General features: G+C 43.3%; 3 protein-coding genes and 1 long non-coding RNA gene across 5 annotated transcripts; 3 read left to right on the top strand and 1 right to left on the bottom strand.

Moving 5' to 3' along the window:
• Window positions 1-98: 98 nt before the first annotated feature.
• Window positions 99-23,970, bottom strand: LOC115009202 (GRAM domain-containing protein 4-like). Of its 2 annotated transcripts, XM_029433052.1 has the most exons (20): window positions 23,596-23,970; window positions 17,540-17,590; window positions 17,124-17,367; window positions 15,082-15,187; window positions 14,047-14,167; window positions 13,864-13,931; window positions 13,577-13,709; window positions 13,253-13,278; window positions 12,781-12,872; window positions 12,087-12,178; window positions 11,491-11,539; window positions 11,034-11,105; window positions 10,901-10,944; window positions 10,696-10,805; window positions 7,619-7,773; window positions 6,201-6,348; window positions 5,600-5,693; window positions 5,123-5,213; window positions 4,391-4,459; window positions 99-1,327 (listed from the first exon to the last, which is right to left on the bottom strand). In XM_029433052.1, exons 2-20 carry the CDS (start codon window positions 17,584-17,586, stop codon window positions 1,220-1,222), a joined length of 1,869 nt encoding a protein of 622 aa, XP_029288912.1. In that variant the 5' UTR covers window positions 17,587-17,590; window positions 23,596-23,970; the 3' UTR covers window positions 99-1,219. The 2 variants fall into 2 exon arrangements, with proteins under 2 accessions (XP_029288912.1, XP_029288913.1); XM_029433053.1 differs by lacking the exon at window positions 17,540-17,590 and having other exon boundaries at window positions 23,596-23,966.
• LOC115009248 (uncharacterized) lies at window positions 6,223-11,242 on the top strand. The gene is made up of 3 exons (XR_003832369.1): window positions 6,223-6,461; window positions 7,610-7,668; window positions 10,918-11,242. It is a non-coding gene; the product is annotated as an uncharacterized LOC115009248 (long non-coding RNA).
• On the top strand, window positions 18,592-22,538 carry LOC115009212 (E3 ubiquitin-protein ligase TRIM39-like). Its single transcript, XM_029433077.1, has 2 exons — window positions 18,592-18,738; window positions 19,999-22,538. Exon 2 carries the CDS (start codon window positions 20,008-20,010, stop codon window positions 21,649-21,651), a length of 1,644 nt encoding a protein of 547 aa, XP_029288937.1. The 5' UTR covers window positions 18,592-18,738; window positions 19,999-20,007; the 3' UTR covers window positions 21,652-22,538.
• Window positions 23,928-27,879, top strand: LOC115009232 (cytosolic 5'-nucleotidase 1A-like). Its single transcript, XM_029433100.1, has 7 exons — window positions 23,928-24,026; window positions 24,113-24,169; window positions 24,736-24,843; window positions 25,057-25,192; window positions 26,461-26,583; window positions 26,715-26,839; window positions 26,925-27,879. The coding sequence occupies exons 2-7, from the start codon at window positions 24,134-24,136 to the stop codon at window positions 27,168-27,170; spliced, it is 774 nt and encodes a 257-aa protein (XP_029288960.1). The 5' UTR covers window positions 23,928-24,026; window positions 24,113-24,133; the 3' UTR covers window positions 27,171-27,879.

Raw genomic sequence — 27,879 nt, 5'->3', positions numbered from 1 at the left:
AATAAAGTGAATATCTTTGAACAAAACAAGACGTGTTTCTGTATTTTCTGACATTCTATAGAACAAACGATGAATCTAGAAAACAATCATAATGGATAATAAAAACAACCGTTAGTTGCAGCCCTACTAACACGAGTTTCACCAAAGTCAGAACTGTTCAAGTCCTTCACATAAAGTCTTTAAAGTTCCCGTCCAGACAACGATGTTAAAATACTGCCATGATTCATATCTTTAATAAGAAAGCAGAAAACCCTGACATGGGAGAAGCTGCAACCAGGAAGTGATTTGAGTGAAATGATGGTTTCAGCACGGACACATTATTTAGTAAAGTGTCCGGTGTAACATCCGTTAAATAAACCTCCATGGACGGAAGTGAAGTGACACAATGTTTCACAAAGCCTAACAAGTAAGGGGGGGGGGGGGGGGGTTGTGCCCTTGAGAGCTTGTAAATGTTACTATATGTGCAGGAAGTGTGCTTCATTGTCTGCAGTGTAACATGGCTAAAACAGAATCAAAAGAACGGATGAGTAGAAGCAACTGGAACTAAGAGGAGGGCGTTACCGAATGTCTTTTCTTTCCAAGGCTCCATCCTCCCCTTGTTATCCTCTTATATAACTGTCCTTTAAGGAGACACGTGGACACAGGTGCCTCCCTTTGTGTGAGGAAGACGCAGAGAAAAGAGTTGTTTTACAACAACAAATACGAATCGAAGCAGAAATATTACGTCTCATAAAAACATGTGGATTTTGATTCCTTTGATCTTTTTCCAGTAAATGACGAGTGTTGGACGTCACGACGCTCTGGAGTTCAATCCTACGCAGCAACACTGGAATGTAATTCTACAAATAGTCAAATCCTCATATTATTAGTGAAGCTTCATGTTTATCTGCTGCTGTGCAGAAACACTGAGTGTAAACACGATGAAGAGCGTTCGCTGCAGCCTGTTAATGTAGAATATCAGAATCTGACACCATGAAGTTCATCAGGTGAGACATTAGAGTTCAGGTAACAACACCTCGCTCAATGTTTGTAACGCCATTACGTCACATTTAAATACCATTATTCAGGATTTACGGTAAATTAGATTCTGGATTGGCGTAAAGTTTTCTGTTTTGTTGGAACTTTGTATAAAAACGGTGTAAGAACAGTGATTGGCTGATTGTGACATCAGTGAGCGCTTTGATGAGTTTGGTGACTGAAGAGGCGACGCCGGTCGTCACTATGTCTCCGGGTCGCTGGCGGTAGCCGTGGTAACGATCTTCATGTACTGCGTGAAGATGGCGTCGAAGGCCTCGTCTCTGTGGATCATCGCGCCGAACACCATCGGCTGCAACACAACAGAAGGTGAGAGCATTTAGTCAATTACACTTTAGAAGTAGAACGTACAGAAAGAACCAGAGGTAGACTCCACGTCATGATTAATGCTCTGAATGTTTAGAGCTGTGATTTACACATTACACAGATTTCAGGTGGATGAGCCGTGGAAAACGCTTGGAGAGGTTTTTAGCGCTACTCGCTGAAATCCCCGTGTTCTTGGAGAACACCATCCAATGTGATACAAGTGCAAAACTCAGGAATACAGATTTCCTCCTCGACCTTCCTTGCAGACATTATGTTGCATCTTAAGCGCCTGAATATGCCGTTACAGGGAAGAAGCCAAAGTGTATCGGATCTATAAGCGCACATGAACCCATTTCTTACCAACTGGCTCTGTTTAAAGAAGGACTTTCATCCGACCGTCCTAACTTGGCACACTTCCCCTCGTGTGAAGAGATGCGCAAAGATGCCCCCGAATGTGAGAGAACATTACCCAAGAACAGAGCCGACATAGAAACACTGCAGCAGCAGTTTAAGAAGCGCGTTTAACATTTCCACGGCACGCATCGCGTCATCCACTGCCCCCCCCTCCTAATTCATATAACAGGAGATGAAAACCTGCAGCAGTTTGCATCTTCTGAGAGTCTGTGATAGAAGCTTTTATTCTATAAGAAAGAAAACAGGTAGAAACAAAAGAAGACGATGGTGTGCAGGAGCTTTAAATATGAACTTACAACATATAAATGATGACTTTAGAGCAGGGGCCTCAGACTCGCGCCAATTGCGGCCCGCTGGACGATATTTTGTGGCCCCCTACTTGACATCAAAGTTTAGTGTTAGTGCGGCCCGCGCGTTTTTCTCACACGCACCTTTTTGCCGAGTCGTTGCTCGAGTCGTTGCCCTGGGCGTTTTATATTCGTTTAATCACTTATAGGCTACCATAGCTCAGGCTCGCGACAGCAACGGGGTTTTTTTGTCACCCAGCCACGACACCCCGACGTCCCGACGTGTCTGATTTGCACAGAGAAAGTTGCGGTGCACAAGGAATACACCATCAGACGTCACTACTCAACTAGACATGCTGAGGAGTATGCAAAATACCAGGGAGAGAGAGGACCAGGTCGCCAATCTTAAAACATGTCTACTGAGGCAACAAGATCTTTTCAAGAAAGCAAGCAAAGAGAGCGATGCGGCAGTCGAAGCTAGCTACGTGGTGAGTGAGATGATTGCTAAGGCGGGAAAGCCATTCAAAGACGGCGAGTTCATCAAAAAGTGTTACAGGCTGCAAGTATAGTCTGTCAGGAAAAGAAGCCTCAGTTAAGCAACAGCAGCCTTTCAGCCAACACAGTGGCAGAGCGCATGTCTGACCTGTCGGGTAACATATGCGATCAACTGCGTGAGAAAGATAAACATTTCCGTGCATACTCAGTCGCTCCTGGTGAGAGCACAGACATCACTGACACGGCGCAGCTCACAATGTATGAAGTGATGGAGGAGTTGCTCACAGGGATTCCAATGCATGGCCAGACCACCGCTCAGGAAATATTCCGCCAGCTGTGTGACGCCATTGTGGATGCCGGTTTACCATGGAAGAGGTTTGCTGGAATAACAACCGACGGAGCGCCATCAATGACAGGGAGGAGAAATGGACTGGTCGGAGATGAGGGTGTGGAGGAGGCCATTGCTCTGCACTGCATTATCCATCAGCAGGCCCTTTGCAGCAAATGCCTGAAGTTTGACGATGTGATGTCTGTTGTTGTGAAATGCATCAACCACATCAGATCCAGGGGCTTAAAGCACCGCCAGTTCCACGCCTTTTTGGAGGAAATAGTCAGCATATGAGGATGTGCTCTACTTCACCGAGGTACGTTGGTTCAGCAGGGGAAACGTCTTGAAGAGGTTCTTTGAGTTGAGAGCAGAAGTGAAAGCCTTCATGGAGAAGGATGGGATGGCTGTTCCTATGCTAAGTGATCCCAAATGGCTCATGGACTTAGCTTTTCTTGTTGACATCACACAGGAGCTGAATGTACTGAACAAGAAATTACAAGGCCAGGGGCAGCTGGTCAGTGCTGCCTATGACAACGTCGGAGCATTCTCCACAAAACTTGTGTTATGGAAAGCCCAGCTCTCTCAGACAAACCTCTGCCATTTCCCAGCATGCAAGGCACTCATGGATGTGGGCACACCATTCAGTGGTGAGAAGTATGCTGATGCCATTGTAAAGCTACAGGAGGAATTTGATCACAGGTTTGCAGACTTCAAGACACACAGAGCTGACCCCTTCTCCTTCGATGTGCAAGATGCCCCTCCTGTGCTTCAAATGGAGCTCATTGACCTGCAGTGGAGTTCTGAACTCAAAGCCAAGTTCAGGGAGGTGAGTGGAGAAGCAGACAAGCTCGGACAATTTTTGAGAGAATTGCCCCCCACCTTCCCTGAGCTTTCCAGGATGTTCAAGCGGACCATGTGCCTTTTTGGGAGCACATATCTGTGTGAAAAGCTCTTCTCCACCATGAACTTTAATAAGTCAAAGTACAGGTCCAAACTTACTGATGAACATCTTCAAGCCATACTGAGGGTCTCAATTGCTTCCTCCCTCAAGCCGAATGTGGCTCAGCTGTGTAAGAGGAAGCACTGCCAGGTCTCTGGCAGCAAGGAGTGGGTCAGAGAAGCATATGTTCTGAAGAACCGTTCATGTTCTGAACTGTTATTACTAAAGACTGAGAAGATTGGATCAGTTGTACTTTTTTTTGGAATAATAGAAACCCTTTTTTTGTGGAATACTTGATGCGGCCCAGCCTCACCCAGACTCTACCTGCAGCGGCCCCCAGGTAAATGGAGTTTGAGACCCCTGCTTTAGAGGATGTGATGCTTTATTATCAATAAACTAACAGATCATATGAGAAGAATGTGCTGGACTTCACACAGCAGCAACATTAAAACACATCAGGAGTACTTTATATACTTCTAGAGTATTTGTACATGGTAGTATTGTTACTTCCAGTAAAGCATCTGGATCCACACGTCTTGATATTAGTTTGAACTTTGATGTAATATCGGCTCAGAGCGCTCTTACCTTCTGGGTGGACGGCGTCGCTATGGAGATGCCCATCCCAGATCCAGGAAGTACAGACAAAACTTTGTACTGTGAGGGACAGAGAAGACACATTCAAATGAACTTTATTGATATATGAAAACACAAACAAACTGATGTATTAAAGATGAATAAGCAGTACAGAGGATGAAGCAGCCTCGTCTTCCTGCAGCAGACTGAGGCCCAGTTTAAATCTGCAACTCTGAATTATTTTCATCAATTAATCGGATTATTTTACAGATTAATCGATTAATCATTTGGTTTTTAAAATCCAGAAAATAGTGAAAAGTCCACGGTACCCAGAGATATTCACTGCAATATGATATGAAACAGAGAAAAGCAGGAAATGTCCATATTTCAGAGGCTGAAAGATGAATTCTGTGCTTTAACGATTAATCTGTTATTAAAACACTCAGTAATAGTAATAGCAGTCGGTTATGATCAGTCGAGTAATCGTTGCAGCTCTAAATGGTGAAACCAAAAAGGACATTTTGACCAACAATCCCCAAAACTCAACTTCAAAGCACATTCTGCACTAAACAAGTCCTTAAACTGAATGGAGAGACTTTTGTGTGTTATCGTTGCAGAAGAGTTGTAACATCGTCACTTATCAGACAGTGGAGCACACACACAGCGAGGACACACGGTTATTAAAGTGTGTGAGGGTTCAGTGTTTAGGGAGGACCTTCCAACAGAACCTGACACTCTACAAACCTTCTGGATGTCGGTGATGTCGACAAGTTTGATGACCTTGTTCCTCTTGGAGGATCCAGATCTGGAGCTGGAGCTCTCGAAACACAGGTGACTGAGGAGACAGAGGAGCGGAGTCAGAGCTCCGGGTTCAGCAGTATTACGCTGCACTGTAGGGGATAAAGACTTTACTGTATTCATACTGCGCTAAAGTATGTTGGAGCGCATTGGTCTAACGTCTGACCGTGCCCACTCACATCACTTCATGACTTTGCACGCTGTTACGCCGCTTTTACAATCTGCATTCTGTCTAAAAACACCTTCAAAAAGAAATAACTGTACATTTCATTACAAGAGTAACACCTGTGAAGCGAGTCCAAACCACAACATCTTCATAAATATACAACGCGTCAGTCAGATGTGCAGGAATAAAACAAAGCTGACCCCTGCGCTGTGCAGATACAAACACAACACGGAGCCGACAGGAAGTGGAGGACTTACTTCTCGGTGACGTAGAGGACTCCGTTGCGGATGTAGTCTGTCGGTGTCTTTCTGTCTCTGTTGATGAGGCAGCAGCGCCAGCCGTTCTCACACACTGAGACGACAACACAGAGAAACAAACACTTTACATCAGCAGTTCTAACAACGTCGTCACACATGAGTATATTCTACTGAGTGGGACGGGTTTTTTATTTAAGAGCCATAAATGAAAAGAAATCCTGACAAAGTGACAAAAAGCATTTTGAGCTTCATGTTTGGAGATAAAACTTATAATCTAATGAAATGACATGTTTTGAACTCATCACTGTTCTCTGTGTCACACAGGTGGATGGACGTCTTTACAGTCAGGAAGAAATAGTCATCACATGTTATTCATTTTAAAACTTCCTCACATCTCATATTTAAATCCAGTAAGTGCTTCAGCTCAGATATCCCTCATGTTCACACTAACGCTGAGAAATACACTGAACACTTCTCTCAAACTAGAGTCTCATGTTCCCCTGGGACATTTTAAATCTTTATTATCAGTTTGTTGTTTATCATGTTTGTAACTTTAATTCCTCTGGTAACGCTGCCCCCCCCCCTGCAGTTCCTCCCCCACCTGTCAGAGGGCGCTCACTCTCCAGCAGGTTGAAGACTTCGTGAAAAGCTCCTCTCTTGGTGCTGGAGCAGCGTCCTCCGTCCTCGTCCCGGCTGACACCCAGAGGAGCCGCAGCGCCGACGCTGCCTCGGCCGCTCGTCACAGTTACCTGGACAGGTGGACAGAGGGGGGGCGGGGCAAATACTGGATTAGCAAATCAGCAGCAGGCGAGGTACTGCAGTGGCATCCTGAGCATCGCAGTGGAACAACTCACCTGTCCAGGTGTGTTCACAGCTGTTTGGATCAGAATTATAATGATCACCTTCATTTTCACTTTGTTTCTGTCTTGCTGTTAAACTGTGGCTAAAATCTCGACTATATCTTGACGACTTAACGACACTTAGAGTCTTACCAGTAGTGGAACAAAACATGTAAAGTTTGTCCTGAAGAGAGGAAAGAACCAACGTTAACATTTGTGTCAAACAATCACAAGAAAATCGCCAAAACGAGGGTAAAATGTGACGCGAACAATCACGTAAACAACAATACAATGTTGATACAAAGCTAGAATTTGTGTTAAAACATGAACATGTGTTGAGATGTAAACTAAGACCTGACGGGGGCGAGAGGAAAGAGCTCATTCAAATGTGAAGGGGAAAGAAATCCATCAATGTGGAAACACTCGGAAAAAAGTTACGAGTAAAATCTGCATTTTGAACTAATAAAAGTGTCTGGATGTGTTTTAATCTTTAGTTTTTACCCCTTTGACGTGTATTTACGAAAACATTCAGATTGATAGTATAAATGTCTTTGTCTCCTGAGACCAGCGACTGCACCTGAAGTGTCTGAACACTACATGACTAAAGTTTCACTTAAAAGTATTTAAAGCACAAATCCACAAATTCAGATAAAATCCAAGTTGAAAATTGAGTTTAAAAAATGAAAAACAAAACTCAGGAACAGACACAAAATTCAACTCATTTCAGGTAAAAACCATCAAATTTGGAGGCAAACTAAAAAAAAATTGGGTAAAAGAAGCAACATTTGAGTGAAATCTTTAAAAAATGAGGTCAGATCTGATCCGGAGTTTGACCTGCAGGAGGCGCTAGAGGGAAGTAATTACAATCTATTTACACTGCAGAACAAACTAACGGACTTTCACTGTCACTAATAACAACAGCAGCTGATACTGAGTCTACATATCTAACTAAACACTGCTGACCTCTGCACTGCGACTGTAAACAGACACACACACACACACACATCAGGATCCTACCTGCTCACACTCAGACAGCTGAGAGAGAAAAACAACAGAGAAGTGAAACCAGAAACAGCAGAAAGCAGCTGCTGGGACCAGTAGGAACCAGTAACCAGGACGTATCTGACTTCACACCTTCTCTCTGTGAGCTCACATGTTCTGTATGTTTCAGGTGACTGACCCGTCTGCTCAGCGTGCTGCTGCCGCGCTCCTTCAGCTGCAGGTCGGTGGGTAAGTTGGTCCAGATGATGTAGGGCGTGTCGAAGCGCTGCCTCAGCTTGGGACAACTCTTAAAGATGAAGTCGATGATGAAGAACTTAATGCCTGCGTACACACCTGAGGGGGAAGACACTAATCAGAGACTCTGCAGTGAAATAAAGTCAATTATTCAGTTTAATGTAAAGAAATCAAATCCCACAATTAAATGAACACGATCGACTGAGATATTGACATTTAAAATACTCAACATTAAGCTACCGAGCAAAATATAAAGTAATTACAACTTTGACCAGCTCCAACATTAAAGTTAAACCTCTCCGGGAACCATCACCTTATCGTGGTGGAGAGGTTTGTGTGTCCCTATGAACCTGAGAGCTGTGTTGTCTGGAGCCTAGTGCTCCTGGTAGGGTCTCCCAAGGCAAATTGGTCTCAGACGAGGGGCCAGACTAAGAATGGTTCAAAACGACCTCATGAAAAAAAGGGATAAAGGAGACACCCTGCCCGGAGGAAGCCCGGGGTCCCCGTCTGGAGCCAGGCCCAGAGGGAGGGCCCCGACAGCGAGCCACGGAGCCCGGTCGGGCACAGCCCAAATAAGCTACGTGGTGCCTCCCATCCATCCATCCTATGGGCCCACCACTCACAGGAAGAACCGCTGGGGTCGGGTGCGCTGTCACACGGGTGGCAGTGATGGTCAGGGACCTCGACGGACCAGACCCGGGCAGCAGAGGCTGGCTCTGGGGACGTGGAACGTCACCTCTCTGTTGGGGAAGGAGCCAGAACTAGTGCGGGAGGTGGAGCGCTACCAGTTGGATCTGGTGGGGCTTACCTCTACGCACAGTCTTGGCTCTGGAACCATACTCCTGGATAGGGGTTGGACTCTATTCTTCTCCGGAGTTGCCCAAGGTGTGAGGCGTCGGGCGGTTGTGGGGATACTCACAAGTCCCCGACTGAGCGCCGCTACGTTGGAGTTCAACCCGGTGGACAAGAGGGTCGCCTCCCTACGCCTTCGGGTTATGGGGGGGAAAACTCTAACTGTTGTTTGTGCCTTTGCCCCAAACCGCAGTTCGGAGTATTCGGCCTTCTTGGAGACCCTAAATGGAGCCCTGCAGGGGGCTCTAGTAGGGGACTCCGTAGTCTTGCTGGGAGACTTTAACCCGCACGTGGGAAACGATGGAGACACCTGGAGAGTCGTAATTGGGAAGAACGGCCTCCCTGATCTAAACCCGAACGGTCGTTTGTTGTTGGACTTCTGTGCTAGTCATGGAATGGCCATAACAAACACCATGTTCGAACATAAGGATGCTCATAAGTGTACGTGGTACCAGAGCACCCTAGGCCAAAGGTCAATGATCGATTTTGTGATCGTATCATCTGATCTGTGGCCGCATGTTTTGGAAACTCGGGTGAATAGCGGTAACCCTTGAACACCGTGGTGGACCCCGGTGGTCAGGGAAGTCGTTCGACTGAAGAAGGAGTCCTTCCGGGTTATGTTATTCGAGAGGACTCTGGAAACAGTTGCAGGGTACCAACAGACTCGAAGGGCGGCAGCCTCTGCGGTGGCAGAGGCAAAGAAGCGGGTGTGGGAGAAGTTCGGAAAAGCTATGGAGAAGGACTTTCGGTCGGCACCAAGGTGCTTCTGTAAAACCGTCCAGAACCTCAGGAGGGGGAAGCGTGGAACCTTCCAAGCTGTGTACAGCAAGGGCGGGACCCTGCTGACTTCGACTGAGAAGGTTATCGGGCAGTGGCATGAGCCCTTTGAGGAACTCCTGAATCCGACTCTATGGTAGAGGCAGAGGCACACTTCTCAGCCTCCCCGGTAAAGTCTACTCCAAGGTGCTGGAGAGGAGGGTTCGGCCGATAGTCGAACCTCTGATTGAAGAGGAACAATGCGGATTCCGTCCTGGTCGTGGAACAACGGACCAACTCTTCACTCTTCAAAGGATCCTGGAGGGGGCCTGGGAGATCTGGAGAAGGCGTATGACCGGGTCCCCCGGGTGATACTGTGAGAGGTGCTGTGGGAGTATGGGGTGAGGGAGTCACTTCTGAGGGCCATCCAATCCCTGTATGCCCAAAGCGAGAGAGTTGTGTCCGGATACTCGGCAGTAAGTCGGACTCGTTCCCAGTGAATGTTGGCCTACGCCAGGGCTGCGCTTTATCATCAATCCTGCTTGTGATTTTCATGGACAGGATATCGAGGCATAGTCGTAGAGGAGAGGGGTTGCAGTTCGGTGGCCTGAAGATCTCATCGCTGCTCTTTGCAGATGATGTGGTCCTGATGGCGTCATCAGTCTGTTACCTTCAGCAGTCACTGGATCGGTTCGCAGCCGAGTGTGAAGCGGTTGGGATGAGGATCAGCACCTCAAAATCTGAGGCCATGGCTCTCAGCAGGAAACCGGTGGATTGCCTACTCCGGGTAGGGAATGAGCCCTTACCCCAAGTGAAGGAGTTCAAGTACCTTGGGGTCTTGTTTTTGAATGAGATTGGCCGGGAATAAGGATAAGCGGTAGATGATGGAACATTAAAGTGATTATAATTATAACTTAATCAAATATATTATTCTGGAATATTCTGCATAATGAGTACGTTGAGGATGTGTTTTTATAACACATGTATTTCATTTTACAATCAATTATATATCGATAGGCTTAAAAATTACATTACTTTGAATATTAGACCAGAAAATACAACATGTGCCCGATTTAACGTCACTTCCTGCATAAAAAACAAGTAAAATATCTGAATACTTCTTCTACCATATATATATATATATAAATTTCTTTTTTTATATATATATATATATATATATATATATATATATATATATATATATATATATATATATATTATATATACAGTATATATATATTTTTTTTTTTTTTGATAGATATATTTTTTTATATTTTGTTGAATGTATAAATATATATATATATATATATATATATATATATATATATATATATATATATATATATATATAAAATAAATATAGAAAATAAATATAGATATAAAATATAGATATATATATTTTGTGTGTCGTACCTATGATGAATCCCAGCAGTTTGAACGGCAGCAGGCAGGAGGAGATGAAGACCAACCACAGACCAACGTACAGCTTCTGAGTCAACTCTGGCTGAACCCACATGAACAGACTACACACGCACACGCACACACACAGTATTAAATATCTGTGCACGGACCCTCAGTTCTCTCTCACCATGAACAAAGTGTGTGCAGCTGAACTCACTTCTTTATCTTCTCCAGGATGTTTGCCATCCTGCCAAACAGATTCTGTGAAAACAAAACAACAATTTTTGTGACACCCGTCGGCAGCCGTCACACTGCGACGCAGTGCCTCGGACTTCTTCGTCACGTCTCACCTGAGCTTTCTGAGCGACGTCCAGAACCAGCTGGAACTTCTCCGACACCGTCAGGTCTTCTTTAGGAGCCTCCTGCAAAACAGAGGAGACAGTAAAGTGATGAACACTGACACCTGTCAGTCACTTGCACACCAACATGTTTAACTATGTCAACATGTTGATCATCTAAAATAAATTATGTTTTGTATTACAAGCCATGAACAGCTGATATTAAAGGAACATTCTGTGATCCAAATGTTAATTAAATCAATTATTCATCAAAACCATTTTCAGAATCATCATTCCTGTATTTAACAGTACATGTAATGACGCCACATGTCCATCAGGTGAAGCTGTTTGTATCTGTATATTCCTGTTCACCTGTCCAGGTAGGATGTCAGGACACTTTACATTCTGAATGGATCTTTTTCATGTTGAAGAACAAACACAAACACAGGTGTGAGGAGACATTTCTCACCACAGGCTCGGAGACTTCAGGCACGATGCTCCACTGGATCCTCCAGCCTCTGAGAGCAGTGCATCATGGGAACACACAGGTACATGTGAGATCATTTAACACTCACTACACATCTGTGTGTCAAAGATTTAAACTGCTCACAATCATCAGGTGTGTGTGGATGTGTCCGGACTGGAATATAAAACATTTTATAAATCACTTGAAACAAGAAACCTTTCTGTTTAACCAAGAAGTTTTTTAATCATTTAAATCATTTACATTTAAATAAAATGTCGGAAAATAGTGAGTCCAAAGTGATGTCTTTAAATGTCTTGTTGTGTCCAGAACCCAAAGATATTCACTTTAATAACATATAAAACCAAGAAAAACAGCATTTTCTGCCATTTTTGCATGAAGAATAACGTATAAATTAAAATACCATGAAAACGGTCTATTCTCAGTTTTATCAGTCCCTATACTGGAAGATGCATGTCGATGTGAGATATTAGTGTTAGCGAGATATGAAAGAAAAACACTTGTTGAACCTGGTTTACACTTTCTGATTCGGGCCGTGTGATTGGCTGACAGAGAGGGGGAGGGGCGGGGCTTGCACTGACCTGGCGATGAGAAAATTCAAGGAGAGGCGGAGGATGGCGAGGCACAGGAACATGGGGACGGCCCAGCCGTGCCACGCTGCATACATGTAGACCTGTGCAACACACACACACACACACACACACACACACACACACACACACACACACACACCACACACACTTTTTTATATATATACACAGACATACAGTATTTAAATATATAAACATTTTAAAACATTAAATTAAATTAAAAGGTGCATTTATTCTACTCAGATCTAAATAATTCATGAAGCAGTTTATTAAATATGTACATGTTTCTTAATAATTCAAAATGGGAATGATTTATAAAATATGCATGCAATTTACCAAATAAAATGAGTATATAGGCAATAAATATTTTATTTTCATGAAACAAAAATAAAATCCTGCAGATTCCTCCAGAAAAACAAACATTTCTGAAGTATGAACAACAATTACATTCTTTTAATCTTCTTTTATTTCCTTAAAAACAAAATAATAAGTTAATATTTCTTACTTTTTTCTTCACATAGTTTTTAATCTTTCTATCGATCCGTGTTTTTCTTTTAAACCTGATGATTGTTTTATTTCGCTGCCTTTAAGAGGCACTTTGTAACAAGAGCATATATTTAAAAAGTGCTCTATAAATAAATATCATCATCATCATCATCAGAAACACGTCTGTGTGTGCACTCACGATGAAGGCGATGGCCGACGTGTAGACGGAGTACCAGCTGGATAAGGCAGTGAGGTTCCTCTTGAAGTTGGTCACAGGTTTGAATCCTCGTTCTGGAAACACAACAACAAACCAACTGACCAATCACAGCCTGAGAAAGTGTCATGACAGCTCTGTGTCTATTGCTTTAAATAAACTGTTCCTGAAGTACACACAGTGTGTTTTGGTCATTACTTCCATATGTTTACAGTACACACCTGTTTATTCTACATATTTATATATTATTACTGTACAGTATGTTAAATATTCTCTTTATATGTATATATTTGACTTATTCCTGCATTTTACTTGTCTCTTTTTTCTTTGTAATCTCCTAAGTTTACATTGTGTTGCGTTGTTGGAGGAGGCCGGGACTTGATGTTCATTACGCTGTCGCTGCGTATGACAATAAAGTCTTTGAATCCTTAAAGTTCAATCAGAAAGAAATACTCACTGAGCCGTCTCATGTTTTCAGTCAACCTGTGGATCAGAAAGCAGATATTTAAATGACATTAACTTAGTTCAGCTCTGACACAAGAATAACAACATACCGTGCGTTACAGCATTAGTTGATTTAAGTCATGTTCGTAAACATGTCACGCACAATCACAAGAAAACTTTATTTTTAGCAATAAAAAGCCTTTATTGTAAAAGCAAAGTCCTGTTAGACCTAAAAACAAAGTGCGACGCGTTACGGCATCACGCCTTCGTCAGGGAGTCAAAACAAACGAGTCCATTTGCTTTGTTTTCAGACGGTTTGTGGATTTCTCCTCCTCACCTCTTGGCACTCAGCGGCTCCTCCGTCTCCACCGTCTGCTCCTCCTGTTGGAAGCGGAAGTCCTCGATATAAACGCCAAAACGATTATAAAGCCACTTCAGGAAGCTGTTGGACAAAGTGTCCTTCTGTGTGTCTGAGGACGGGAAGAGAACAGAGTCTGATGGAGGTTGTTAACATTTAACCACATTTATCAAAGTTTATACGCTGAGATTTGTACCAGACTTCAATATAATGCAGTCCGGTACTGGAGAGCATTAGATCGTACAGGTGTGCCTAATAAAGCTCACCTGTACTGCTGACTGCAGGTGTAGGAGGGGGCGGGGCTTTAGGAGTCTGAGAAGGCGAGTCTTCCAGTCTGTGAAGTGACAGAAACCAGCATTCAGGGAAGACATGAAACTTCAGCAACAGGCTGCTCTGTCTGATGTTTCTCATCAGCTCCTTAAAGACAGTGTTTTAGATTTTGTAAGCACCTGGGTTTCAGTACGTCGTTGATCTTCTGCTCCAGCTCGATGCACCTGCTGCGCTCTCTCTCCAGCTCCTGTCTCAGAGAATCCACGTTGGACTCCTCTTTGAGTTTCCTCAGCTCCTCCTCTGAAACAGAGGATGATGGAGACACACTGTTAGTACCTGTGAGCCTCCTTCAGGAGCCTTTTCTCATCCGACTTCAAAGTAAAGAAGATGAAACTGTATTTATCCCGAGGGAACGTGTTGTGTAGCAGCTGCAGTTCAATATTTAATACTATATATAAAACTTGTGTGATGAACACAACACGAGAGACGGTGATATTGCATTCAAGGATTTATTTTGTTTTCCACTCATTGTTGCTTGTGGGCTTCATTTTTGAAGTAAAGTATCACGTGACTGAGACGAGCGTCTTGACCTATGGTCTTGACATGTGTCAAGAGACACAGACGCACAGACGGATGTATCTGGTGATCTTTCAAAATAAAACCACTTTCAAAATAAAATATTGTTTTATTCATTCTTTCTGTGCGGCCCAGTACCGGTCCATGGGTAAGTTGGTCCAGTGTTTTAGGTGTTTTAGCAGATATTGAACGCAGCAGAAAGGCAGAAGTGAGTGCATTTTAATATCCTTTTATTTAACGTAAGTAAAACTGTTATCACGATGTTTGACAACGTTATTGCAGAACGCAAATTTCCTCATATTGTGCAGCTTTAGCAGAGTGCAAATAAAACAAAATAAAACATAAAGATTATCAATACGGTGGAAAAAACAAATGTGTGTGTGTGTGTGTGTGTGTGTGTGTGTGTGTGTGTGTCAGACGAGGTCAACGGGGTTATTAATAGATGTATGTGTTACATAAAGCTGACGGGCAGATATTGACAGATTACCCAGCATGCTGTTGTGCTGTGGGACGTTTGACTCCAAACTGAACTGAAAAGTAAGAATGGCTCAACAGCCAATCAGCACACAGAGATAACATTCACTCCACAGATAAACACCCAGCTGATGCTAAACTATAAAAACAGTCACAATACTCACCTAAGAAGTGTTTCTCTAACAAGGCGATTTCTAGGTGACCTTTGATCTCGTTGAGATCTGTCCTCGAGTCGTCTTGGAGAGCTGCAGAAAATAATCCTGGACCAGCCTGAGACACAAACATACAAACAGAAAATACTAAATTACCAGACAACAACTAACAGCCAATTATCAAAGAAATGTTTAAATAATAATAAACAGATTTGTGTAGTAATCTCACGTCCATCAGGGAAGAGTCCTTCCGGGTTATGTTATCCGGGAGGACTCTGGAAACAGTTGCAGGGTACTGACATACTCGAAGGGAGGCAGCCTCTGCCGTGGCAGAGGCAAAGCAGCGGGTGTGGGACAAGTTCCGAGAAACTATGGAGAAGGACTTTTGGTCGGCACCAAGGTGCTTCTGGAAAACCGTTCGGAACCTCTGGAGGGGAAGCGGGGAACCATCCAAGCTGTGTAAAGCAAGGGACCCTGCTGACTTCGAATGAATCCTCCTGAATCCGACTAACACGCCCCCTATGGTTGAGGCAGAGCTGGAAGCTGATGGGGGACTATCGTCAATTTCCCTGATGGAGGTCACTGAGGTAGTCAAACAACTTCACAGTGTTAAAGCTGCAGGGGTTGATGAGATCGGTCCAGCAATGCTGAAGACTTTGGGTGTTGAGGGGCTGTCTTGGTTGACACACCTCGTCAAGATTGCGTGGAAGTCTGGGACAGTGCCTGGGGGGTGGCAGACTGGTGTGGTGGTTCCCCTATTCAAAAAGGGGGACCAGAGAGTGTGTGCCAACTACAGGGGTATCACACTTCTCAGCCTCCCCAGTAAAGTCTACTCCAAGGTGCTGGATAGGAGGGTTCGGCCGATAGTCGAACCTCTGATTGAAGAGGAACAATGCGGATTCCGTCCTGGTCGTGGAACAACGGACCAACTCTTCACTCTCGCAAGGATCCTGGAGGGGGCCTGGGAGTACGCCCATCCGGTCTACATGTGTTTTGTGGATCTGGAGAAGGCGTATGACCGGGTCCCCTGGGTGATACTGTGGGAGGTGCTGCGGGAGTATGGGGTGAGGATGTCACTTCTGACGGTCATCCAATCCCTGTACGCCCAAAGCGAGAGTTGTGTCCGGATGCTCGGTAAGTAAGTCGGACTCGTTCCCAGTGAATGTTGGCCTCCGCCAGGGCTGCGCTTTATCACCAATCCTGTTCGTGATTTTCATGGACAGGATATCGAGGCGTAGTCGTGGCGCAAAGGGGTTGCAGTTTGGTGGCCTGAGAATCTCATCGCTGCTCTTTGCAGATGATGTGGTCCGGACGGCATCATCGATCTGTGACCTTCAGCAGTCACTGGATCGGTTCGCAGCAGAGTGTAAAGCGGTTGGGATGAGGATCAGCACCTCAAAGTCTGAGGCCATGGCTCTCAGCAGGAAACCGGTGGTTTGCCTACTCCGGGTAGGGAATGAGCCCTTACCCCAAGTGAAGGAGTTTAAGTACCCGGGGTCTTGTTCGTGAGTGAGGGGACGATGGAGCTAGAAATTGGCCGGAGAATCGGGGGCAGTACTACATTTGCTTTACTGCACCATTGTGACGAAAAGAGAGCTGAGCCAGAAGGCAAAGCTCTCGATCTTCCGGGCGATCTTCGTTCCTCCCCTCACCTATGGTCATGAAGGCTGGGTCATGACCGAAAGAACGAGATTGCGGGTACAAGCGGCCAAAATGGGTTTTCTCAGGCGGGTGGCTGGATTCTCCCTTAGAGATCGGGTGAGAAGCTCAGCCATCCGGGAGAGACTCGGAGTAGAGCCGCTGCTCCTTTGCGTTGAAAGGAGCCAGTTGAGGTGGTTCGGGCATCTAGTAAAGATGCCACCTGGGCGCCTCCCTAGGGAGGTGTTCCAGGCACGTCCAGCTGAGAGGAGACCCCGGGGAAGACCCAGGACTCGGTGGAGAGATTATATCTCCTCACAGTCCTGGGAAATAAATCTGTTGAACTCCGACGTGATTTTAAAGTTCAGGGTCATAAAAACATGTTTATTTGTATTTTCTCAGGTGTGTTTGTGTACCTGAGCGTCATTCTGCTGCTCTCCCTCCGCCTCCCTCAGCTCCTCCGATTCTCTGACGGAGACTCGAGGTTTGATCACGACCTCCTCGGCGCATTCTGTGTCGGACGTGTTGGGCGAATCGGCCAGATCCAGGAACTCGTCCCGTCTCTGGCCCCGGAACCGGATCCTTTCCAGATGCTTCCGCATGGTGGGCGTCGTGGAGCCGGGCTCTACCTGGACATGACAGCCGGCAGCACTGCAGAGACTAAGAGAGAGAAACAAACCATCCAATAATAACCTGATTTCAATAAACTCAGAACTGACATGTTTCCATGCTGAGCGTCAGATTCTGTCAAAGTCCACCACTTTGCTCCAGAATATTTCAACAACGTTTATTAGTAAAATAACTTTTATTATTAAACTATTGCATGCGTTACCGTGAAATGTTGTGCAGCTGTAAACTGTTTTGTTGTCGGTGTGGCATAGACCTACAAACAGGTGACACATTAGACATGATGTAACAACATATACAGAAACTAACACAAGACGTTATAACTGTGTGTTATATATTTATATATGAATAACTGTGTGACCAGAGGAATATGCGAGAAGAAATAAATAAATGATAATAATAATGTTGATAAGTAAGTTTAATAACTACATCAATAAATATGAATAATAATAATATTTAAAATACTAAAACTGAAATAAATGTGAAAAGAATAAGTGATTACAAATATTGTTGATAAGTGAGTTCAATAACATAAACACATAATAATAATAATAATAATAATAATAATAATAATAATAATAATAATAATAATAATAATAATAATAATAAAGAAAACAAAACATAATAGTAAAAAATAAATGAGTTCTATCAGTTCTAACATTTCACACACGTTAAAGCTGCTGTTCATTTACATCTTAATTCAACACATTAAGCGACAGCAGAAATCTCCACTGAACCTGAAACTAAACTTAAAACAATAGAAAAAACTAAAGTATTTTTCCACTTTATGCTACTTATACTTTTCCTTCACTACATTTGTGTGACAGCTTTAGTTGCTTCTCAGATTACAGTTCTTCCTCCTCATGTATCTCCAGATGTGTTGAATGTTTGTGATGAAGTTTCCTTTCTGTGTTCAGAAGATTCTCCTTCAGATAAATAAAGTCTTTAAAGTCTCTTGATCAGCGGGACAAATGCATCAAAGCTGAAACTGTTTTTCTGAGGAACTCGTGAAGTTAAAAGTAAAACACTGACAGGGAACATTTTACTGCACAATAAATACTTTTACTTTTCACACTTTAACTACATGTTACGTACACACTGTTATTTAAGTAAAGTTTATAACGCAGGACTTCTCCTTGTAGTGGAGTATTTGCACAGTGTTGTAAGAGAACTGTTACTGCAGTAAAGGATCTGAAGTCTTCCTCCACTCCCTGTTGGCGTCGGGCCACTGAGAGGTGGAGCAACACAGAAAGAGGAGCTTCAACTTCACAGAAACGAAGGTTAAAGGTTCTCTGAGTGACAGCAGAGCTGCAGTCGACACAAGTCTCTGTTTCTCTCTAAAGAAACATTCAACTACATCCAGCAGGCTTCTCTCAACAACACAGCAGAATCTGTCCAACACTGGTGAGTACACTGCCCTACAGAGACAAATGCACCGACTAAACATGTGATCACAGTTTAGTTCAAATCACAATCTGACTGTTTACATCCGTTTTACCAGATACAGAATATTATGCTATAGAAATGTGTCACTTTAGATATAAAAGTGTAAGAAGGCCAGAAATACAAAACAGGTCAAAACCAAACCACAGTGAGTGAACTCTTTGTAGTTAAGGTTTGACAGAATACAGTCACAGCTAGCATTAGCTGAAGCTAATTTACACTCTCAGGCCCATTTCCTGTATTGAACAGAAGTTTATTACACGACGTAGAACCTGAATCATAGATACTTTTTGGGTTGTACAGAGTGAAGTATCTGATTATATGGCTCACTTTTTGTATTGCTTATAAAAAAGACATAATATTGACATTTTAAAATGTATATAAGTGTTACACACTTTGGTAAGGAACCTTATTTCTCAATCTCACTGTTTCTAGTTGAAGCTGTCAGGAAGTAACGCTGATAATATTTCCTGTCTTTCAACAACCAGTATGAACTCATCCCCTCAGCTATACTCAGAGAGGGTTTAAAATAGAATTATATTATGATTTTAAAGTTTTTATGATATTAACAAGAACCAGAGAGTTTGAGATGATATCACTGCAACACTTAAAACATCAGACTTTCTCATTATTATTTATTATTTTCTTTATTTGAATAACTAACAAACAACTAAACGCCAGATTCACACCAGTTCAGTTGAAGTGTAGCTTATAAGTACATTATTCTGCAGCCGTTCATGTGTTTAAGGGGGAAGTAATTATTTGTAACACAGGTCAACATGTCCCAGCAGTCACAGGAATCAGTTTACTGATTGGCTGTGGGTGCTCTCTCGCTTCACTTGGCTGCAAAAAGTTAAACTATCCACAACTTCTGTTTGGCCGCAGGCCGCACTTCACCGCTCCCCGGTGGGACTTTGGTTTAAATGTTACAGTCGTATAAGTGACTGGCAGCAGGCAGGGATCAGCCAGAGGAGGGCTTCAAAAAAGATGTAAACATACAGATGGAATCCAATAAAGATCTCCATGTAATCACTTATCTTCTGAGCTTCTGATCTCATAGAAATACCACCTCGGTGCACATCTGAGCTCCACTTCATATAATATATCAACATAGTTCTGGATCACTCCTTTTATTCCACTAATCATTCTTTGATTATATTTAACAAATTATTAAATCATATTTATGTACAGTTTTGTTTTTCCACTTTCTTTTGTCCTCAGAGTGTAGATATGTCTGCTGCCAGCTGTCTGCTGACTGAAGATCAGTTTCTGTGCTCCATCTGTCTGGATGTGTTCACTGATCCAGTCAGCACACCATGTGGACACAACTTCTGTAAAACCTGCATCACTGAACACTGGGAGGTTAATGTCCAGTGTCAGTGTCCCAACTGTAAAGAGGTTTTCAACACAACACCTGAGCTGCGGGTCAATACCTTCATCTCTGAGATGGCTGCTCAGTTCAGACAGTCAGCTCAACAGAAAGCCAGCAGCAGCAGCTCAGAGACACAAGTTGTTAAACCAGGAGACGTTCCCTGTGACGTCTGCACTGGAACCAAACTGAAGGCCCTGAAGTCCTGCCTGGTGTGTCTGGACTCCTACTGTGAGACTCACCTGGAGCCTCATCTGACAAGGACAGGCCTGAAAAGACATCAGCTGATCGACCCTGTGGAGAACCTGGAAGGCAGCATGTGTACGAAGCACGAGAAACAGCTGGAGCTGTTCTGTAAGACCGACCAGATGTGTGTCTGCATGCTCTGCACTGTTGTAGACCACAAGACACATGATGTTGTTCCTCTGAAGGAAGAATCTGAAGGAAAGAAGGCCGAGCTGGAGAAGACAGAGGCTGACATTCAGCAGATGATCCAGAAGAGACAACTGAAGATTCAGGAGATGAAACGCTCAGTGGAGCTCAGTAAGGAAGATGCAGACAGAGAGATAGCAGGTGGTGTTCAGGTCTTCACGGCTCTGAAGGAGACTGTTGAGAGAAGCCAGGCCGAGCTCATCCAGACAGTCAAAGAGAAGCAGAGAGAGACGGAGAAACAGGCTGAAGGCTTCATCAGAGAGCTGGAACAGGAAGTCTCTAAGCTGAAGAAGAGAAGCACTGAGATGGAGCAGCTCTCAACGTCTGAAGATCATCTCCACGTCATACAAAGCTTCACGTTCCTGAACGCTGCTCCACTCACCAAGGACTGGACAGAAGTCAGCGTCCGTCTACCTTCATATGAGGGGACTGTGAGGAGAGCTGTGAGTCAGCTGGAGGAGACGCTCAGTGAACAGATGAAGAAGCTGCTTGAGGTCGAGCTGAAGAGGGTCCAGCAGTCTGCAGTGGATGTGACACTCGACCTTCATACAGCACATCCCGTACTCATCCTGTCTTATGATGGAAAACAAGTTAAACATGGTGATGTGAGGAAGAGTCTCCCAGACAATCCAGAGAGATTTGATTATTGTGTTTGTGTTTTAGCAAAGCAGAGTTTCTCTTCAGGAAGATTTTATTACGAGGTTCAGGTTAAAGGGAAGACTGGGTGGGATTTAGGAGTGGCCAGAGAGTCCATCAACAGGAAGGGAAACATCACACCGTCTCCTCAGAAAGGTTACTGGACGATACGTTTGAGGAATGTAAATAAGTACACAGCTTCTGCTGACCCTGAAGTCACTCTCTCTCTGAAGTCTAAGCCTAAGAAGGTGGGGGTGTTTGTGGATTATGAGGAGGGTCTGGTCTCCTTTTATGATGTTGATGCTGCAGCTCTGATCTACTCCTTTACTGGCTGCACATTCACTGAGAAACTCTACCCATACTTCAGTCCCCGTATTAATGATGGTGGTAAAAACTCTGCCCCTCTGATCATCTCTCCTGTCAATCACACTGAGTAGAACCAACATGTGATGTTCTACAGAAAGATTCACTATCACATAATGTAATACATGTGTTGTTTCTATGGTGTATGCATTGTGGATTTTATTCAGATTCTGATCGATGTGTTCTTTTGCATCTTTTCTGTAATGTTTTTCTTTGATGCACACGTTGATACTTACTCTTACAGTACACAGATGTTACAACACTGATTGATATTTTCTAATGTAGTCTAGTTTCTTCTCATGACTGCATTACCTGCCTTTAACACTGTTGCATCAGCAGAAAAACAGTTCCTTAAATCTCTGGGTGTGAAATTCCAAAACGTTTTCTTGTCTGATCATTGTTTGTATAAGAAGTCTTGTCCTCTGACACATTTGCTGGGGGAAGTCATGCACTTCTTAATTGTTCATGAGAACTTTTCAAAATAAGGTCTTTTAAGGGTTATTACAGACAGATTGTCTTCAGTCTGTGCAGACACTGTCCTAATTTTATCATGTGAGATGTTTCTGGATTAATATTACTGTTGCATTAATGTGTATGTTGCATTTTACTGTTGCCCCTCCTTTACATCCTGTTGGTAGTTTAATGCATTATATTCTATAAGATCATCATGTTTGTATCTTTGTCTCTGTCCTGTTTGAACCACGTGTCTCTAAAAAGTCAACTGTTCATGAGTCCCTCAGAAAAACAGTTTTCAGCTTTGTGAAGATGAATTTTCCAGCCGATCAAGAGACTTTAAAAACTTGTCTGAAGGAGGAGAATCTTCTCATAAAGAAAACTTCATCCTTCAGTTCATCACAAACATTCATCACATCTGGAGACACATGGTTTAACTGGACAGAAGGGTGATGGAAAAACTAAAGCTGTCAAATAAAAGTAGTGCCGTAAAAAGCACTTGAGTAAATGTACTTAGTTTCATTCCACCACTGAAAAATTACAAGTTACAGTCCTGCATTTAACATTTCACTTTAGTAAAATCACATAAGTATTACAACATAATGTACTTAAAGTATCCAAAGTATAATGCAGAGACACTCCTGTCAGTGTTCTACTATTGTATAATAGGATCATTATTATTGATTTATTCATATGTAAGTGGTACTTTAATGCAGCTGTTGGTCATGGTGGAGATTTAACTACTTCATATACTTCTGGTAGATTAATCTTCAACAAATGATCATATTTAATAAACTGATCAGATATAATATGCATCTCTTTATACCTTTTTTCTCTAGCCTTGAAGTATAAAGTTGCTAGAGCTGCAATGATGGATCGACAGAAAAATAAATCACCAACTATTTTGGTAATAAACTAATTATTAAAGTCATTCTTCTTGCAACAATGGCATAAAATGCAGTTTTCAGCCCCTTAAATGTGGAGATTCTCTGCTTCTCTCTGTTTTATATCATATTAAACTGAATATCTTTGGACTCACAACACAAAACATTTAAAGATATCACCTTGGATTTTCCACTATTTTCTGACATGTTATTGAACAATCGATCAACAAAGTAAGTAATGGGAAGATTATTCTATAATGGAAATAAGCTTTAGTTGCAGACCTTAAAGCTGCATGAAAAGGGAACTACTTAAGTAAAGTACCTTGAATTTGTACATAGTTAAACATGTACTTGGTTACCACCACTGCTGCTTATTAACTGTTGATTGAAGGTTTTCTGACTGACTACTGACAACAACAGAGAAAAGGACTGACAGTTAACTGACAGTTGATCACTGACTTAGGTTCCTGGCTTTAAGTGACAGACTAACACCCACTGGCTTACTGATCCGAGTCTCTGATAACAGCATGAGCCCGGGACATCCCGTCACGTGCTGCTTACCTGCGGAACTAAAGAAGGTGTGGTCCACTTTGGACACACCTGGACACCCCAGAGGACCGAGGTGAAGAGTGTAGGAAGTGAGAAAGGAAGGAAATAGGGAACAGAGGAAGGTTTTCTCACCGTGAACCGAAGCAGAAGCAAACTTTCCCTCGTCCTCTCTTTGCAAACGGTCCAGACCGGTTACAAAACCCGCTCGAAATAGGGATAAATCCGCTCCAAACCAGGATAAATCCGCTCCAAACCAGGATAAATCCGCTCCAAACCAGACCCGGCTCCTCTCAGACCTGCTCCAGACCACCCTCCTTCCTCTGCCCCAAACAGTTAGTCCAAATATGGAGGTTTTAGGTGATAAAAAAAGGTTTAAAAACCGAACCGTGTCACTCTAACTGACACAATAATCACTGCTGTGGGCGTGGTAGCCAACGGCAGACAAACAAGGAAGTGATGTCATCACGTTCATGATCACGTTGAGCTCTTAAAGCGAACGTCGGGTGTTTTGAGGCAGGCGGAACCCTGAACGCACAGCTCTCTGTTTCTGGAGGGACTTTGAAGTAAGTTGGTTTGACAGATAGTTACTGCGTTGGGACAGACGAACAGGTCGGTGGATTCAGTTGTTAAGACTCTTTATTACCTGCAGGGCTTCAGCTGACAGGCGGCCATGGTCTCCACGATCCAGAACACCGACGTGAAGCAGGTAAGACTCACCTGAGGCGCGTTATTACCGGTTATTATGCAGGACTTTCTCATGTACAAAGACAGTGAGACAGGTCACAATCTTCCATAACCACTCCCATCCAGCTGTGGAAACGATAGGCAACACCACACTGTATTTTGTGCCCTTTTCAGAATATTCCACCAGATTACATTTAAATAATCGGGTATTTTAATGCCATATTCCTCACGTCTAATAGAACATCTCGTAAATCTTATAACTCGATATGTCGGTGTCTTCTGGTAAATTCAGCTCAAAGCATTTACCATGCAACCCACTATTGCACTAAAGTTTCAAAATCTTCAACTGGGACTGGCTCAAATAGTGGCAAAGGCAGCTAGCAGAGGCACTTCCGGTGTGGCAGCTGCCACCTGTTTTGCATCTGCTGGTGAGATGATGAAGTTTATAATTTATGAACATGGCTCAGAGGATACTTATATGTATGCCCCCTTACTTATATGTGTTATTCTAGATGTATTCACTTTGAGAAAGAGCAAGCTGAGTTTTGTTTGTTGGATAAGGATGCAGGTCATGTGTCTCCTCTGCAGAAAGATTCTGCTCGTGCAGTGGTTGTGGCGGTATCGTCTCGTGCAGTGTTTGGCTCTGGAGCTGGTGATGGCTTGTACGGAATGGGCGTGGCTTTCCCGCTGCTGCAGGTAAGACTTAAACACATCAATTTAAAACTGTGTGTCTGTGTGGGTGAGAGTTATTACCCACCTTAGATGCATGTATGTAAGAGTAGTGATATGCATTCATTCATATATCTAATATTATATTTTGTAGTTTATGAAGATTTAGGTCTTCAACAGGAAACGATGGGTTTGGAGCAAAAGCCTTTAGAGACTCTTTTAATGTAATTCATAATTCAGGCGCTGCAGAGAGTGAACGAGCGTCTGCTGGAGGAAAATCCTGCAGAGTCGCTGCTGTTTGATGTCGTCCTTATCACCACCGACAGTCAGCAACAGCAGCAGAGCTCCAGCATCATCAGCAGCACCAGACATTACGGTAATCTAATTTTATGCATCAGCACCAGACATGACGGTAATCTAACTTTAACCACCAGCACCAGACATGACGGTAATCTAATTTTATGCATCAGCACCAGACATGACGGTAATCTAACTTTAACCATCATCACCAGACATGACGGTAATCTAACTTTAACCATCATCACCAGACATGACGGTAATCTAACTTTAACCATCATCACCAGACATGACGGTAATCTAACTTTAACCATCATCACCAGACATTACGGTAATCTAACTTTAACCATCATCACCAGACATGACGGTAATCTAACTTTAACCATCATCACCAGACATGACGGTAATCTAACTTTAACCATCATCACCAGACATGACGGTAATCTAACTTTAACCATCATCACCAGACATGACGGTAATCTAACTTTAACCATCATCACCAGACATTACGGTAATCTAACTTTAACCATCATCACCAGACATGACGGTAATCTAACTTTAACCATCATCACCAGACATGACGGTAATCTAACTTTAACCATCATCACCAGACATGACGGTAATCTAACTTTAACCATCATCACCAGACATTACGGTAATCTAACTTTAACCATCATCACCAGACATGACGGTAATCTAATTTTAACCATCATCACCAGACATTACGGTAATCTAACTTTAACCATCATCACCAGACATGACGGTAATCTAACTTTAACCATCATCACCAGACATGACGGTAATCTAACTTTAACCATCATCACCAGACATGACGGTAATCTAATTTTAACCATCATCACCAGACATTACGGTAATCTAACTTTAACCATCATCACCAGACATGACGGTAATCTAACTTTAACCATCATCACCAGACATGACGGTAATCTAACTTTAACCATCATCACCAGACATGACGGTAATCTAACTTTAACCATCATCACCAGACATGACGGTAATCTAACTTTAACCATCATCACCAGACATGACGGTAATCTAACTCTAACCATCATCACCAGACATGACGGTAATCTAACTTTAACCATCATCCCCAGACATGATGGTAATCTAACTTTAACCATCATCACCAGACATGACGGTAATCTAACTCTAACCATCATCACCAGACATGACGGTAATCTAACTTTAACCATCATCCCCAGACATGATGGTAATCTAACTTTAACCATCATCACCAGACATTACGGTAATCTAACTGTGTAGTTCGTAGTCTTGTTGGCGCCATCGTTGACTTCCTGTCTTGATGTCGTCGCCGCTCTGTTGCAGGTCTTGAAGTTAGCAGGTTCTGTTTTTCCAGCGAGGAGGATTTCATCGAGAGTTTAATAAAGAATAACGTGCAGCTCTTCCTGTCGACTGACAGAAACGAGGCGCCGCAGGCATCACAGAAAGGTCAGGAAGTTTTCTTTCTTCTTCATATAATCTGGATTATCAATTCTGTTAATCCCGTCTCTCTCTTTTAGTTTGACAAATTCACAGTTTATTGATGTGCAGGTGAATCATCCTCCTTGTCATTGGACCAGGTGTTCTCTCGGCGCTGCTGGACCGGCATGTAGCTCCGTCAGAGCAGCTCAGAGTAATGTTCTGCGGGGACGCCGTCGTCCAGCCCGACACCGGCCCAATGCCGGCGAGCCGACAGGCCGCTCAGGTACTCGCAGCAACATCCCCCAGATACATCATCTTTAATCCATATAGAAGATTTTTAAAGGATAATTCTTGTTCTTGCTCCGCAGAGTTTCTCGGCTCAGCTCGGCGAGATGAGGCGGAGGTTCGGCATGTTGGACAGCCCTCTCAGCATCGTCTTGGTGACGTCACGTGGCGGCAGGGAAAGCTGCGGCGGCGCCCTGCGGACGCTGCGATCCCACGGCCTCAGCGTGGACGAGGCGTACTGCCTGGCCGGGGCCCCGCGGAGCCCCATCCTGTCCGTGATCCGACCTCACTTCCTGCTCAGCGACAGCTTCAGTTGCCTGGAGGACTGATGACATCATGAGGAGGATGTACTGTCACTTGACTTTAAAAAAAATAATACTTCACTGTCTTTTTGAAACAAGCTGCTAACATTTGCTCAGCTTGTTTCTGTGAGAACTTAAGATCCAGACATCTGAGGACTAAAATCCTTCATCCGGTTAAAATATAGAGTCAAAATCAACCAAGCTTCTGGCAGAGAATGTGTGGCCTTTAGAGGGTGGCCAAATGAAACGCACCCTTTCCTTGATTAAAATGACATATTTCACTAAGCTTGAAAATTGTTGGAAAGATTTGGGATGATATAAGTTCACAACTCAACAATGCAGAGACGTAATATAATATACATTTAATGCTGAGAAGAAAATGCAAGTTTTTTATATTCTACACTAAATTGATTGTGTTTGACCTTTGACCCTTAATGCTGGTACTGCTGAGCAGAAGCTTCATCAGTTTTATAACTTGTACGTATGTTGTTGATTTAGAAACTTTCAGTTGTTTGTCTGTTGCTTGCAGCTGTCTGTATTTTGTCCGTCACTTATCAGCTCAGCCTCCTGTGTGTTAAAACTGATATTACTATTACGGAGCATCTGAAGTCCTGAAAGATGATGTATCTTGTTACATTAAAACATCTTATGACTAGTGGTATACCTGTGGTCTTATTGATGTATAGATATGTACTATTTTCACATATAAAATATTAAAAAGAAAAGGGGCAATGCA

The sequence above is a fragment of the Cottoperca gobio genome, chromosome 6 (genome assembly GCF_900634415.1).
Source record: "Cottoperca gobio chromosome 6, fCotGob3.1, whole genome shotgun sequence".
Taxonomy (NCBI): domain Eukaryota; kingdom Metazoa; phylum Chordata; class Actinopteri; order Perciformes; family Bovichtidae; genus Cottoperca; species Cottoperca gobio.
The sequence above is the reverse complement of the archived record's forward strand: the minus strand, read 5'-3'. Positions and strand labels throughout refer to the sequence as shown.

Bases quoted from the DNA above. Each gene is read 5' to 3' on its own strand.
- LOC115009212 (XM_029433077.1), top strand. From the start codon at position 20,008: ATGTCTGCTGCCAGCTGTCTGCTGACTGAAGATCAGTTTCTGTGCTCC.
- LOC115009202 (XM_029433052.1), bottom strand. From the start codon at position 17,586: ATGCCACACCGACAACAAAACAGTTTACAGCTGCACAACATTTCACG. The intron at 12,873-13,252 runs GTGAGTATTTCT...TTGTGTTTCCAG, and splicing joins TGAAAACATGAGACGGCTCA to AACGAGGATTCAAACCTGTG. The intron at 10,945-11,033 runs GTGAGACGTGAC...TTGTTTTCACAG, and splicing joins ACGTCGCTCAGAAAGCTCAG to AATCTGTTTGGCAGGATGGC.
- LOC115009232 (XM_029433100.1), top strand. From the start codon at position 24,134: ATGGTCTCCACGATCCAGAACACCGACGTGAAGCAG. The intron at 26,584-26,714 runs GTCAGGAAGTTT...TCATTGGACCAG, and splicing joins GCCGCAGGCATCACAGAAAG to GTGTTCTCTCGGCGCTGCTG. The intron at 26,840-26,924 runs GTACTCGCAGCA...CTTGCTCCGCAG, and splicing joins CGAGCCGACAGGCCGCTCAG to AGTTTCTCGGCTCAGCTCGG.